We start from the raw sequence: 12,500 nt of genomic DNA on the forward strand, positions 1-12,500 counted from the left end.
AGCTGCGGAGAAGAGGCTAGGACTCCGGGGGAATTCTCACCTAAATCCCCCCAGGAACGCTCCTGGGGGGACTAGGGAACTCAACCCCTATCCCAGCCAAACTCACTTTCTCCCCTTCGCCCGGGGAGAAAGTTCCGAGCCGCAAAACAGCTGATCCGCGCTGTTTTGACGGCTTTGACGCAGTCCCGGGCTGGAGGCTTAGGAAAAAGCCTCCTTCGGCGGCGTCTCGCCACAGGAAGTCCACCTGATCTTTTTTTTTAAAACAAATTGTATTGGTTTTTGATTCTTATAACAAAGTGCTTGAGACACACCGTGGTACAGGGGTAATCAAAAGTCCAAAAACAAAACATATATAGATAACTCAATCAATACATCAAGTATTCCCTCTCTGTTTTCCTCAAATAGCTTAATATATTTAATATATTTAAAATAATCTATTTCTAACTTAAATTTCTATTAATCTTAATCCTGTTTTAGAGCTTTATGCAATTACAATACCATAATCAAATTTAACTTTAAATAACCACATTTTCAGTTCAGGTATCCCTTCCAAATATATCCTAATTCCTTGATTTTATCATAAATCTTATTTGTTTCATCTTCCACTAATATCTCCCACATAAAATAAAATATTGATCTATCCTATACATATCTAATCCCTCAATCAATCAATTTCTTTAAATCCTGTAAGACAAAGTACTGATTTCATCCAATTAATTATCAAACCTAATAACCTCCCTATTATCAAACAAGCACATTATCTTATTAAAATAACATCAATTAATTATTAGTTCAATCCCGATCTAAAACATCTCTTCAGTTTTCTTCATTCCATTACATGATAATTTTCATACAAATAAACCTATTATTCCAAGAAATACATTCTTGCTCTATTTAATGTATATATTCTAATAGTCACCCATTTTTCTTACTTCTAACTCAAAAGCTTAGTCCTTAAATCAATCCATAATTCTAAAATGCCTTAAATCCAGTGTATATAGTTTTAAATTTCTGTTTTCAGTCTTATTCTAGGCTTCTTTTTATGCCAAGCAGGTTTCCATAACAAAGCTTCCCTTTCAGCTGATAGGTCTCTCTTTGTTACTTGTAATACCATTTGAGACAGTAAGAAGCCTCCTGTCCTCTGCATTGGACCTCTATTTTTCTTATCCTTGAAGCCTCGCTGTTTTAAAGGTTCAAATCTCAATCTCTGCTTTTTCTGATCCTCAGAAATGTAGATAAGATGATTATAAGGTAAAATAAGTTCCTCTGTATTCTCAATGAAGTCATCTTTTAATGTATTTTGGTTTGTAGAATAGTCAAATGTAATCTGCGAGTCAATTTTAAAATTTGAAGAATTTCTGGCTCTTAGGTCTGTGGAAATCTCTTTCATTGTAGCAAATTCCTCTTTAATCTCCCTAGGTTCCTCTTCTGGTATATTTTGGTTTGTAGAATAATCAGATGTGATCTGAAAGTCAATTTGAGAGTTTGGGGTAGAGTTGGCTCTTCGTTCTATAATAATCTTTTTCCTTATGGCAGATATTTCTTCAGTATCCTCAAAAATCTTTTCCAATATTAGCTTGCGATTTAAATGAGAGTGAAATTTCTCCATTTTGAAAATCCTTTCTTTATTCCTTTTAGTAAAAACTGTAGTTAAGCAATGTCCACCCCCTCAGTTCTCACAGCTGCATCAGCTTATTTTTTCCAGGAATAGTTTGAAGGTCAGGTCCTTCTCTCCAAAGAATGATCACAGTTGCAGTATTAACTTTTCACCACTAGATGTCCTCAGTAAATAAAAAAACTTTTTTTTCTTTTTTCTATCTTTTAAAGGAAAACATGGAAAAAGGAATAGTCTTCCAAAATAAAATAATAATACAATTCAAAAAAGCATTTTTTTCTGTATCTCAAACTGAATAAAAATAAAATATAGTCTTTAAAATTTTTGTTCTCAGGATCTTTTTTCCCACACATACAAAAGCTGCTTTTCCAGACAGGAAAGTAATTCCAAACAAGCTTTTACAGGCAATAAAGAGAACCAATTAGGGCAAAGAGAGGGGCAAAGAAGGTCTCACCTGGATCCTCCGCGGTGGGTCTAAAACGCTTAGTTGTAATTGTGACTTTGGCTGGTGCAGCAGAGTAATCGGCCATCTTGCAGGACGATCGTTGCTCCGTCGGCCCTAAGGAAATAGCTGGCCCTACAGTAGAAGCTGCCGCTCTCCCGCAGTCACCAGCAAGTCTCCTCCACGATGGTCGCCCCTCCAGGGCAACTTTCGACCCACTAGGGGGTCTACCAATGAAGAAAACCCAGCCGGACTGGAGACGAGTCCCCAGACGCGACCGGCGTCGCCGCATACCGGAACCGGAAGTCAGCCACCTGGTCTTTAAATCCATGCCCTTCCTGGCTTGTTAAAGCAAGCTGGGGGTGGCGTGTGAGTAACCCTATTGTAATGCGCTCTACATGGGACTCTCTTGAAGACCACTAGGAAGCTTCAAAGTGGAATGATGCAGGCAGTAATGTGTGTTCCTTTTAGAACACACATTGCACCTCTGCTCTGCAAGCTGCATTGGTAATTTGTTTCCGGATCCAATTCAATGTGCTAACCTTGATCTTTAAAGCCATACATGGGACCAGGTTATTAGAGGGATAATACCAGAAGGATTACCCAGTTACATCCTTCTGTCCCACCAGAGCTAGTAGAGAAGGTGTCAACAATCCTACCGGGATCTTGAGGAAAGAAGGACACGAAGACAACTCGACTCAGGCAGCACCAGTTTACTTTAAGGTAAATGTTGACTCAGCAGAGACTTTCAGCAACAAGGCTCTTTGCCATACAAAGTTCGTGCTGGGAGCAACCACCTCCCAGCGCTGCTTAAATACATTTGAGCTAATGCTACCCCTCCCTCCACCCAATTAATTAGCAACCGCACCCCCACCCAACAAACCACAACCCCACCCATCAATTATCCTACAACCCCACCCTCCTATCACCCAACACCCAGCAGCAATCAAAAGAAACAGCTGTTTCAGTCTGTCCGTTTAAATGCACTCCGGTTCGCTTGGCCGTCAGCTGTTCGGCGGCTCCAACTCCTGCGCATGTGCGGCTTCCCACGGCCTCCTTCTGCGCAGGTGCAGCTTCCTGGGGCCTCCTTTTGCGCAGGCACGGCTTCCCGAGCCTCACGGAACCTCCCGTCAACTGGGTGGTGGCCCGAACGCCCTGCCAGAGCTATGACGGTGAGCTGCCTTGGACCCTGTGCTGGCTCTTCCTCCACCGTGCTGGTCTGCCACCTTCCCCCCTCGTGTATGTCGAGCCCGGGCAGGCTTGACAGAAGGTATGTTGCAAGTTCTGTCATTTAGGGACCTAGGCAATGGGTCTTCTTGGCTGTGGCACCCATGTTGTAGAATATCCTCCCCCGAGTTTAGGCTGACACCATTGCTCTGATTTTCCAAAATCCTTTAAGATTTGGTTTTGCCATCAAGCCTAGGGATCCAACAGAACTAGTGGATATTAGAATAGTTCCATTATTGTTAACATCCATTTTCATATTATATTTTAGCTGCCTTTTAGAATTTTTTTTAATGTGAATCATCATCATCATCATCTGCCAGACTGTCTCACCTCCTTTACATGGACGATCTGAAGCTTTATGGAAAAACTCCATGTGAAATAGAATCACTGCTCAACACTGTCAGTATATATAGCCAAGATATTGCAATGGAGTTTGGATTGGACAAATATGCCACACTCATTATCAAACAAGGAAAAATAATGAAAACTGAAGGAATCAAGATGCTCCTCGAAAATAACATTAAAAGTCTGGATGAAAATATTACTACAAATACCTGGGTATCCTTCAAGCTGACAACATCAAGCATATTGAAGTCAAGAAAGAAATTAGAGGACTTCCGGTTTGCCGACGCAGCCCCCATAGATGTCTGGAAGGCGAGCTCCATCTTCCGCGTCCAGTTTCGCTTCGCTAGGGGACCCTGGAAAGGGTCGAAAGTTGCCCTGTAGGAGCGACCAGCAAGGAGGGGATCCCTGCTTGATTGCGGGAGGGCGGTAGCCCTTCCGTTTGATCCGAGGCAGCCCTCCAAACCAGCAGACGAAAGACCGGCCATAGCAAAATATGGCTCGTCACTAGGCTGCAGACAGCCGAAGTCACACTTGCCACCAGGCAATTATAAAGCAGCGCAGATGAGACTGGGTGAGATCTACCTCTCTTAAATCCTAACTATTTTTTCCTGCATACGCTGCCTAAAGTACTTTCCCTCCTGTGGAGATGGAAGGGAGATTTTATCTCTCCCTCTAGAAACAGTGGTGACTGACTATCCAGGGGAGTTTAAAAATGATTCTAATGATCCTAATTGGAATTTTATTTCTTAAAGTTTGTGGATTAAAAGACTTTCTATTCTTACAGAAGATCTGGGATTTTTACTTATAAAAAAGAAGCTAAACTGAAAAGATTTTAAAAACATTGGATTCAAAAGAAAACTTTAAATTAGGGGCGACATCCTGTGGCTGAACCTGATATTACAATTTGTTATTGCTTAAAAGAGACTTGGCCAGCAGCCCAGACAATAGATAAGACTGTAATCTTGAGACAGCAGCTGTGAGAAGCCCAGCTGTGTTCCATACTCAGAGAATAAAAAAAAAATTCCTGTATTTTCTGATTGTAAAGCTGTTAACCTAATACTTTACTAAAAGAATATGGATGAAGATCAGGAACAGATTCTCTTTATGTTAAAAGCAATTCATCAAACTATTCTAACAGCTACTGATGAAATAAGAGGTTACAGAAAAGAACAAGATGTCAGCCCAGAGATACAAACTCAAACTTTGACTACAATTCAAGAATTAACTATAGAGAATGTAACAGAAAAAGTGGAACAACTAAATATGATGACAGAAGACTCAACTGATCAACAAATAGTCAATGGAAAATCCAGAAAAGGGACTAACAATATGGAAAAGGGAAAAGGCTTTCTACACAAATCAGAAGAAACCTGAGGATCAAGAAGAACAGATTGAAGAGAAGATAAACAACTCAGGAGAACCACGTCGAGATGTAAAAATAGAAGATTTATCAGTCCTCTCAAAAAAATGGCAACCAGATGGTTCCTTCTACTTCAAACAATATTTATAACAATACAGGGAGATTTATTTGATGATTCAAAAGCACGGACATGGAAGATGATTTGGCAAAGAAAGAAAGCTAGAATAAGACTGAAGAAAAGTAGGGTGCTATGGACCTGTGAGTCCAACTGTAGAAGTAAATGTAAAGAGAATTAAAATAGAATATACTCAAATAGATAAGATGTGTATCTTGAATACTAGATATTGTTATGAGTGGAGATAAAGAAAACTTTGATCATTTAAAACTTGGAAGTAGAAATATTAATAGTTGAATTTGAACATTGATTTGCTTATAAAGGTTAAATGTAAAGGTAATTAAGATATATATAAGCTAAAAACTTATTGATGAATGTAATGAATATGTTATTATATAGCGGTAAAAAATTATAAGTTTAAATATGAGATACTAGATATTAAGAGAAGAAGAGAGGAAGAATTAAATGTTGAAATAAGAGAAATTTTGGTTATTAAATTAAAAATATTTGGAAATTATTAGAAAATAAGAATACTATATTGTACTATTAATTGGTTGATGTAAGATGGTGAGAATTCAAACAAATAAGACATGTATCCTGAATATTAGATCTTGTGATGAATTGTGATAAAGGGAATTGGGATTAATTAAAACTTGGAAACCATAAATACTAAACGTTAAATTTAAATATTAATGGGAAACTAAAAATTGGGAAAAACTATCCAGGACGTTGATTGTCTAAGAAGATTGAATGTTGAAACAACTAGGCTATGTATAAATAAAAATTATTGATAAATGTAAGAAAGTTATTTTTATCTAATTGATATAGTAAGAATTGTATTAATTTAAACGCGAGACAGTGAATACCAAGTCCAAACTCAATGGAGGAAATACCATCAAGGCAATCAACACCTGGGCAATTCCAATCATTAAATACTAGCAGGAATAGTGGACTGGATTCAATCAGAACTAAAAGCAATGGATAGGAAGACCAGAAAAATAATGACAATGAATCGTGCCCTTCATCCTCGCAGCGACATTGACAGACTCTACCTACCAGGGCAAGTAGGTGGGCATGCAATGTTGCAAGTGCATCAGATGGTTGAAGAAGAAAAAAGGGCTTTGGAAGAATATCTGAAGGACAGTGAAGAAGATGCACTGAAGTTAGTATGTTGGGAACCTTTGCCCTTCACACTAATTGGAGAACGTAAATCATGACAGCAAAATAGGGAGTGGAAATGCTAGCAATAATAACTGCTTGGTGGGTGGGGATTTCAGATCCTAGCATTGCCTTTCATCATGCCTGGGCCGACATTTTGTCACATAAATAAAGAGACTTTTTAGGATAAAATGCCTGGAAGTTCTTTGAAGTGTTTCGTTAGTCGGAACCAATGACACATGGACTTTATAGTGGAGCTACTAGAAAGTGGGGAAAATAGCATGATATGGACTGTGATAGACCTATTTTCCAAGCAAGCCCACTTCATTGCATGTACTGGACTCTCCTCAGCCCAGAAGTTAGCGAAGATGTTTTTGCAACATATCTACAGCTGCACGGGGTGACTAAGCGCATCATTTCAGATCGTGGGGTCCAATTTACTGCTAAGTTCTGGAGGCAGTTAGTAGTTAGTAAAAATGATTGGGTCTTCCCAGGGGCTCAACTCTGCTTTTCATCCAAGTACTAATGGATCAGTAGAATGAGCTAACACAATAGTGGAACAGTACCTGCGTTGCTATGTCAACGATCAGCAAATGAACTGGTGAGAACTCTTGCAGTGTACAACAATACTGGTTTCACTCCATTTAAATTAGCCATGGGGTGGAGTTTGTGCCTATTCCATAGTACCCACAGGACCCCCATCCTCAACCAACGTAAGTGACTGGGTGGATTCTTTTGAAAGGATTTGGACCAATGTGAAGAAGGCTCTAGCTAAGGCAGCCGAAAGTCAGAAAAAACAGGCAGATAAGAAGCGAGCTCCCCAGGAGATGTTCCATGTGGGAGATAAAGTGTATCTGTCTACAAAGTATCTTAAGCTGAGACAGAGTTGCAAAATGTTAGGGCTGAAATACATAGGTCCTTTACCCATAGTCAAAGTCATTAGCCCAGAGACCGTAGAGCTGAAATTACCAAGGTTGTTGAGTAAGGTGCACCCAATGTTCCATTGTAGCTTATTGAAACCATACAAGGAATCCACACTGAGACCGGTAGAGACAGCAGTCCCCAACCCAATAGTAGTAGAAGGGGAAATGCATTGTGAAGTTAAGCGAATCCTTGTTTCCAGAATCCACAAGGGAAAGCTTCAATACTTAATCCAATGGGAGGGTTACCCGATGTCTAGATGGGTGAAGGCCCAGCACGTAAAAGCGGAATGTTTGGTAAAACGATTCCACACAAAATACCCCCGGAAGCCGGGACCAGTACAAGGAAAAAATAAGCAAGCATTAATGTGTATTCTTTTTGTTTTCTAGATTCCCTTTCCTTTGTAGGGGGGAACGACCTGTCAAGCTGTGAAGCTTACTGTTTTTAGGACTGCTGCATGCTTTTAATTTGCCAGCAGTGCGGGAGGGGGAAGAGGGGAAAGTTTGAATCCACAGGTGCTCCTTATCAACGTGAATGCTGAAGAATTATTTTGGCAACTAAAGTTTCTTCTCATAACAATTACCAGAAGATATATTGAACAATGTGATCTGAACTGTCAGAGAGAGGAGGGGAAGTTTTACTCTTTTAATTATCTGTTTCCTGCCATAGCTTTAGAGTTAGCTTTCCTTTAAACTTGCCAGATTGGATTTTGCCTAATAAAATAAACATTGGGGTTCATCATGTTTCTTGTGTTTTGCTTGGTTGGGCTTATTTAGCTGGAATATGACAATATGGTTGTTAAGTGTGTACATTGACTTGATAGCACAAAATGAATCAAATGTATCAAATGAAAAAAAAAACACAGTAATTTTAAAAAAGATTTTAGATAAGGGAAAAGGGACAAATGGACCAACAGATTAACTCTCAATGACCATGTCTAAGAAATTCCATTATTTTAATAGGCATTGTCAACTATTTGGGAAGGTGGCTTTTCTCATAAAAATCTCATATGAATCTATTACTTTATTGCCTGGAACAAAAAAGATCTGATATATTATCAACCAATGTATTTATTAAAGCAAGATTTAATTTTTTTTACAGTAGTGTTAGCCATGATAATAAAAACTGCAAAGTTTTTCAGATGTATTTAAACGTTTATAAATGCTTTTGAATGTTTAATTTAATTTCTGCATAAATACGACATAGAACATTATCGATTCTCCACACAACTCCTAAAACTAGATAAAGAGAACCTAGTTCTAGATGTGCTGCCAACGCAAAATTAAATATTTTAGATCTGCATCATCTTCCCTCCCCAAAGAATAATACTTTTAAATAGTTTAAAAGTATAATAGAAAATAATGCAGGAAAACTACCATTGTTCCTTATTCCAAAGGCTTTCAATTCTTGGGAAACATTGCTCTACCCATAGCATTTGGAGGAGGGGTTGTTGTTGCATTTGAGGGATAATTATTTAAATGGGTAGATTAACAAAAATCAAAAATTAAAAATTGCAATATATTAGTAATGTTGACAAAACATCTTACAAGTAAATGGCAACTTCTCTAATATATTATTATTTTATTAGTTAAAATATGAACAACCTTCTCTTGAGGAATAAAATAATTAGAACTCATTAGCACCAAGCATCAGTTTAGCAGAAGGAAAGAATACTTGTGCCAGAAACACTATGTAATTATTTTTATTTGTAAATCTGTTCAGGCCACCAACTGCTGGGGGTTCTTCTACTCCCAGAGCACAGAAGGCTATTGTCAATCACCCTAGTGCTGCCCTCATGGCTTTAAGGCGGGGATCACGAAACCTCGTTTTCAGAGATTTCACAGTAAGTAGAATAATATGGACGATACACTGGAAAGAAATAGTATGACACTGGTACTAAAAACTTGGTTTCTTTTCTGACTTAGGATGAAAAAGAGGGACCAATTACTAAACACATCCGATTAACAGCTGCCTTAATATTAAAAAATATTGGTAAATATTCAGAATGTGGTCGCAGGTGAGTAGATTGTCTCCAATGCAATATTGCATATTTGCTCATGGATAAATTTTCAGAGATGACAAATGTAATCCTAAACATTATTAAATACATTGTACCAGCCTATAATTTTCTGTTTTTTTGTCCTTATTCTGACATTTAAACTTCCTGCTCATTTTCTCTTTCATGGCTGTGTAAAAAAAGGTTGGAAAAGAGTCATGCCAATTTAATGAAGGTTACTTGGATTTTGATGTAGGTTTTAGTACATGTTTGCTTCTTCTGTTCTCCCCCCCCCTCATTTTTTTTGTATGTATATGGATATTTTCAAATACTTTTTCAATTACCTATTATTCCACCCAGCAAAAGTACATGCGTGCATAGTCAGAATTTGATTTATTCGCATAATTTTAGAAGATGCTTGAGATGAGCAATTCCCTCATTTCCTTCTTTACTTCCTGATCTCTAATGCAATATTTTAATGTGTGATGCTCTTTAATGTTCTGGTAATAATGAGACCATAATAAACTGTTTGTCTCCATATAGCTTTCTTTCAATATTTAATACTTTTTCTTAAGAAAACTTAGTATAAGAAAAAAACTAGTTATGCATGGTAAAAGTAGGCATATGAAGGACAATAACTGTGAATGGTAGTTAGATTTAAAATGTTTTTTCTTGTGGAAAATCTACACTTAATTGTCCCAGGTGTTGCCCCATTTTGGTTTTAGTATTTAAATTCAACCCATTTGGATTTAAATAAAAATATTATAATGTTGAATGTGTATCTTTTAGTGCAGGGGTCCCCAACCTGTGGGCCACGGCCTATTGGCCACTGGGCTGTATGAGTGGCTGGCTGGTGCATGCGAGCATTGCTGCGAGTATCAGCATTCGCAGACCCACTTGAGCGAGCAATGGGTGTTTGTGCGCACACGTGCATGCGCTTACCTCTCCCACAAAACCATCCCTTTTTCCCACCCTCCCCCCTCTCTGGACCATCAACCCTGAAAGGTTAGGGAACTCTGTTTTAGTGTATCAGTACCATGTATTGATTCCTTGTTGGTGGGATGTAGGTAACTGGGTTTGGTTTCCAAGGTGTTTTCTAGATTAGAGATCCTGGCTTACAAAAAATAGTGTGTGTGTGCTTTGTTTATGCTTGAGGCAGTCTGCCCTAAATGGGCCAAAACTGACCAGTACTGTCCCAGCAATTAGCAGGAAATGCTGCCTGTACCATGGGGCAATTAATTTTGAAATTCTGATGTGCTATTTATAACATCTTACTTAATATATTCAGGAAATACTGATCTTTTTTATGATAAACTACTGTTATCAGATCAGTATAAAGTAGTTTTTCTGAATGTGGCCAAATTCTGCTATGTTGTATGTAAAATTAGGTAAACTTTAACTGCTGACTGTTAATCTGCCACCAATCACAATATATTATTCTGTCTGTCTTTTATTTTTTTACTATTATTATTATTATTGTTTTAATGCTTTTATTTGCTGATCTGTGGCCATAATAAAAATTGATTGAACCTATTAGCAATTCATAAGTAGGTTTTAGTTGCCAGTGAATTATGAGAATAGAAAAACCATGGATGAATGGGGGAGGAAAATGCAAAACTATAATAATAATAATAATAATAATAATAATAATAATAATAATAATAATAATAATAATAATAGTAGTAGTAGTAGTAGTAGTAGTAGTAGTAATAATAATAATAATAATAATAATAATAATAATAATAATAATAATAATAATAATAAAGTTGGAAGGGATAGAAAGTCATTATGTTACATAATATGAATGAATGTTGAGATCATAAAATTGAGTTATTCAGAGGCCAAATACTGAATCAGGGTGGTTATTTTATATATTTGTTTTAGCTATAATCTATTAATATGTATATATGAAAAAGGAATTAATAAAAAAGAATAACTGTTCATGATGAAATATGAGGGATGAGCCATTTTTGATGGTTTATTGCTGTGTTTAGTGGAAAAACAGATATGGAAGAAAGGTAAAATAAATTAGAGTAAAAGTAAAAGGACAAGAGGAAGTGAAAATCAATATTCTGAATGAAAAGTCATTACAGATAGCAATAGCACTTATGTACCACTTCACACTGCTTTACAGCCCTCTCTAAGCGAATTACGGAGTCAACATATTGCCCCCAACAATCTGAGTCCTCATTTTACCAACCTCAGAAGGATGGAAGGCTGAGTTAACCTTGAGCCGGTCAGGATCGGAGGAATCAAACTCCTGGCAATATGAGCAGAGTGGTACTTATGACCAGTCTTCAAAGTTCAGTACCCCTGCAGTCACATGATCACAATTGGGTGCTTGGCAACTGGCTTGCATTTATGAGTCTCATGATCACATTTTGCGACTTTGCCTGATGACTTCCTACAAGCAAAGTTAATGGGGAAGCCAGCAAAGAAGGTCTCAAGTTGCTCCCATTAGCTGCACCTGCCTACACTCTATAGCATATGCTTGCCCAGCCACACACAGATCATGCCGCAGCAGCCCCTTCCATGCCATATTACAATACCTTCTACAACACCCCCTGCCCACATTTATGCCATACTACAATACTTCCCACTCACCCAGACGCACTCCATAGCTCTCACCTGCTGGCCTGATTGCAAGCTTCCCAGCTTATGCAACTTTCTACTGGTTTTGCCGTTGACTTTGTTTGTTGAAAACTGGTAGGAAGTCTCAAATTTGTGGTCACATGAAATCCTCACTTAACAAGTCACCCCAGCAGTGGGGACTGCCAGGTTTGTTGTTCTTAAGTAATATAATCACATGATGTCATGATTTATAACCCCATCGTGTAAAATGGCAAATGTAGCTTAAGAAATCGAATGCTGTGTGAATACATTATTTAAAAAGTGCATGTGGTAATGCAAAAAAATGGAGACAAGGATGTATGGCTGATGAATGAATGTGGATTGCATATCAAGATTGAGAGAGAATTAATGGAGATCAAATCAAGTACATATAGAAAGAATGAATGGATTGAAAAGAAAGTACTACTTAATTGAAATTCAGACTTCAAAAAATGTTTACAGAAGCTTAAAAGCTTTGTATGAAATAGTGTATGGATATGATGGAAACAAAAATAATTTGCAAGTACAGAAAGAGATTGAGACATATAGTGAATGGTGTATGTATCAAGTAAATTTACCTGTATTTTTCATTTAGTTTTGTACCCTTCATTTTTTGTGGACAAATCTACTGTTTAATCCCAGAACAGCCAGTTTTGTTTGGAACACTATAATTTATTTTCAGTTTTAGGATTAAGTTCCTAAAAACAAATG

General features: G+C 37.6%; 1 protein-coding gene across 1 annotated transcript in view; it reads left to right on the top strand.

The window, feature by feature from the left end:
• The window catches only part of ARID2 (AT-rich interaction domain 2), a 152,343-nt gene that overhangs the window by 137,428 nt on the left and 2,415 nt on the right, over positions 1–12,500 (top strand). Inside the window, exons 19-20 of the mRNA XM_015816902.1 lie at positions 8,906–9,026; positions 9,109–9,200. Of these exons, the coding sequence (XP_015672388.1) occupies positions 8,906–9,026; positions 9,109–9,200 (213 nt within the window). The remainder of the gene's footprint in view (positions 1–8,905; positions 9,027–9,108; positions 9,201–12,500) is intronic.

This window comes from Protobothrops mucrosquamatus, unplaced genomic scaffold, assembly GCF_001527695.2.
Source record: "Protobothrops mucrosquamatus isolate PMUCROS unplaced genomic scaffold, P.Mucros_1.0 scaffold526, whole genome shotgun sequence".
Taxonomy (NCBI): Eukaryota; Metazoa; Chordata; class Lepidosauria; order Squamata; family Viperidae; genus Protobothrops; species Protobothrops mucrosquamatus.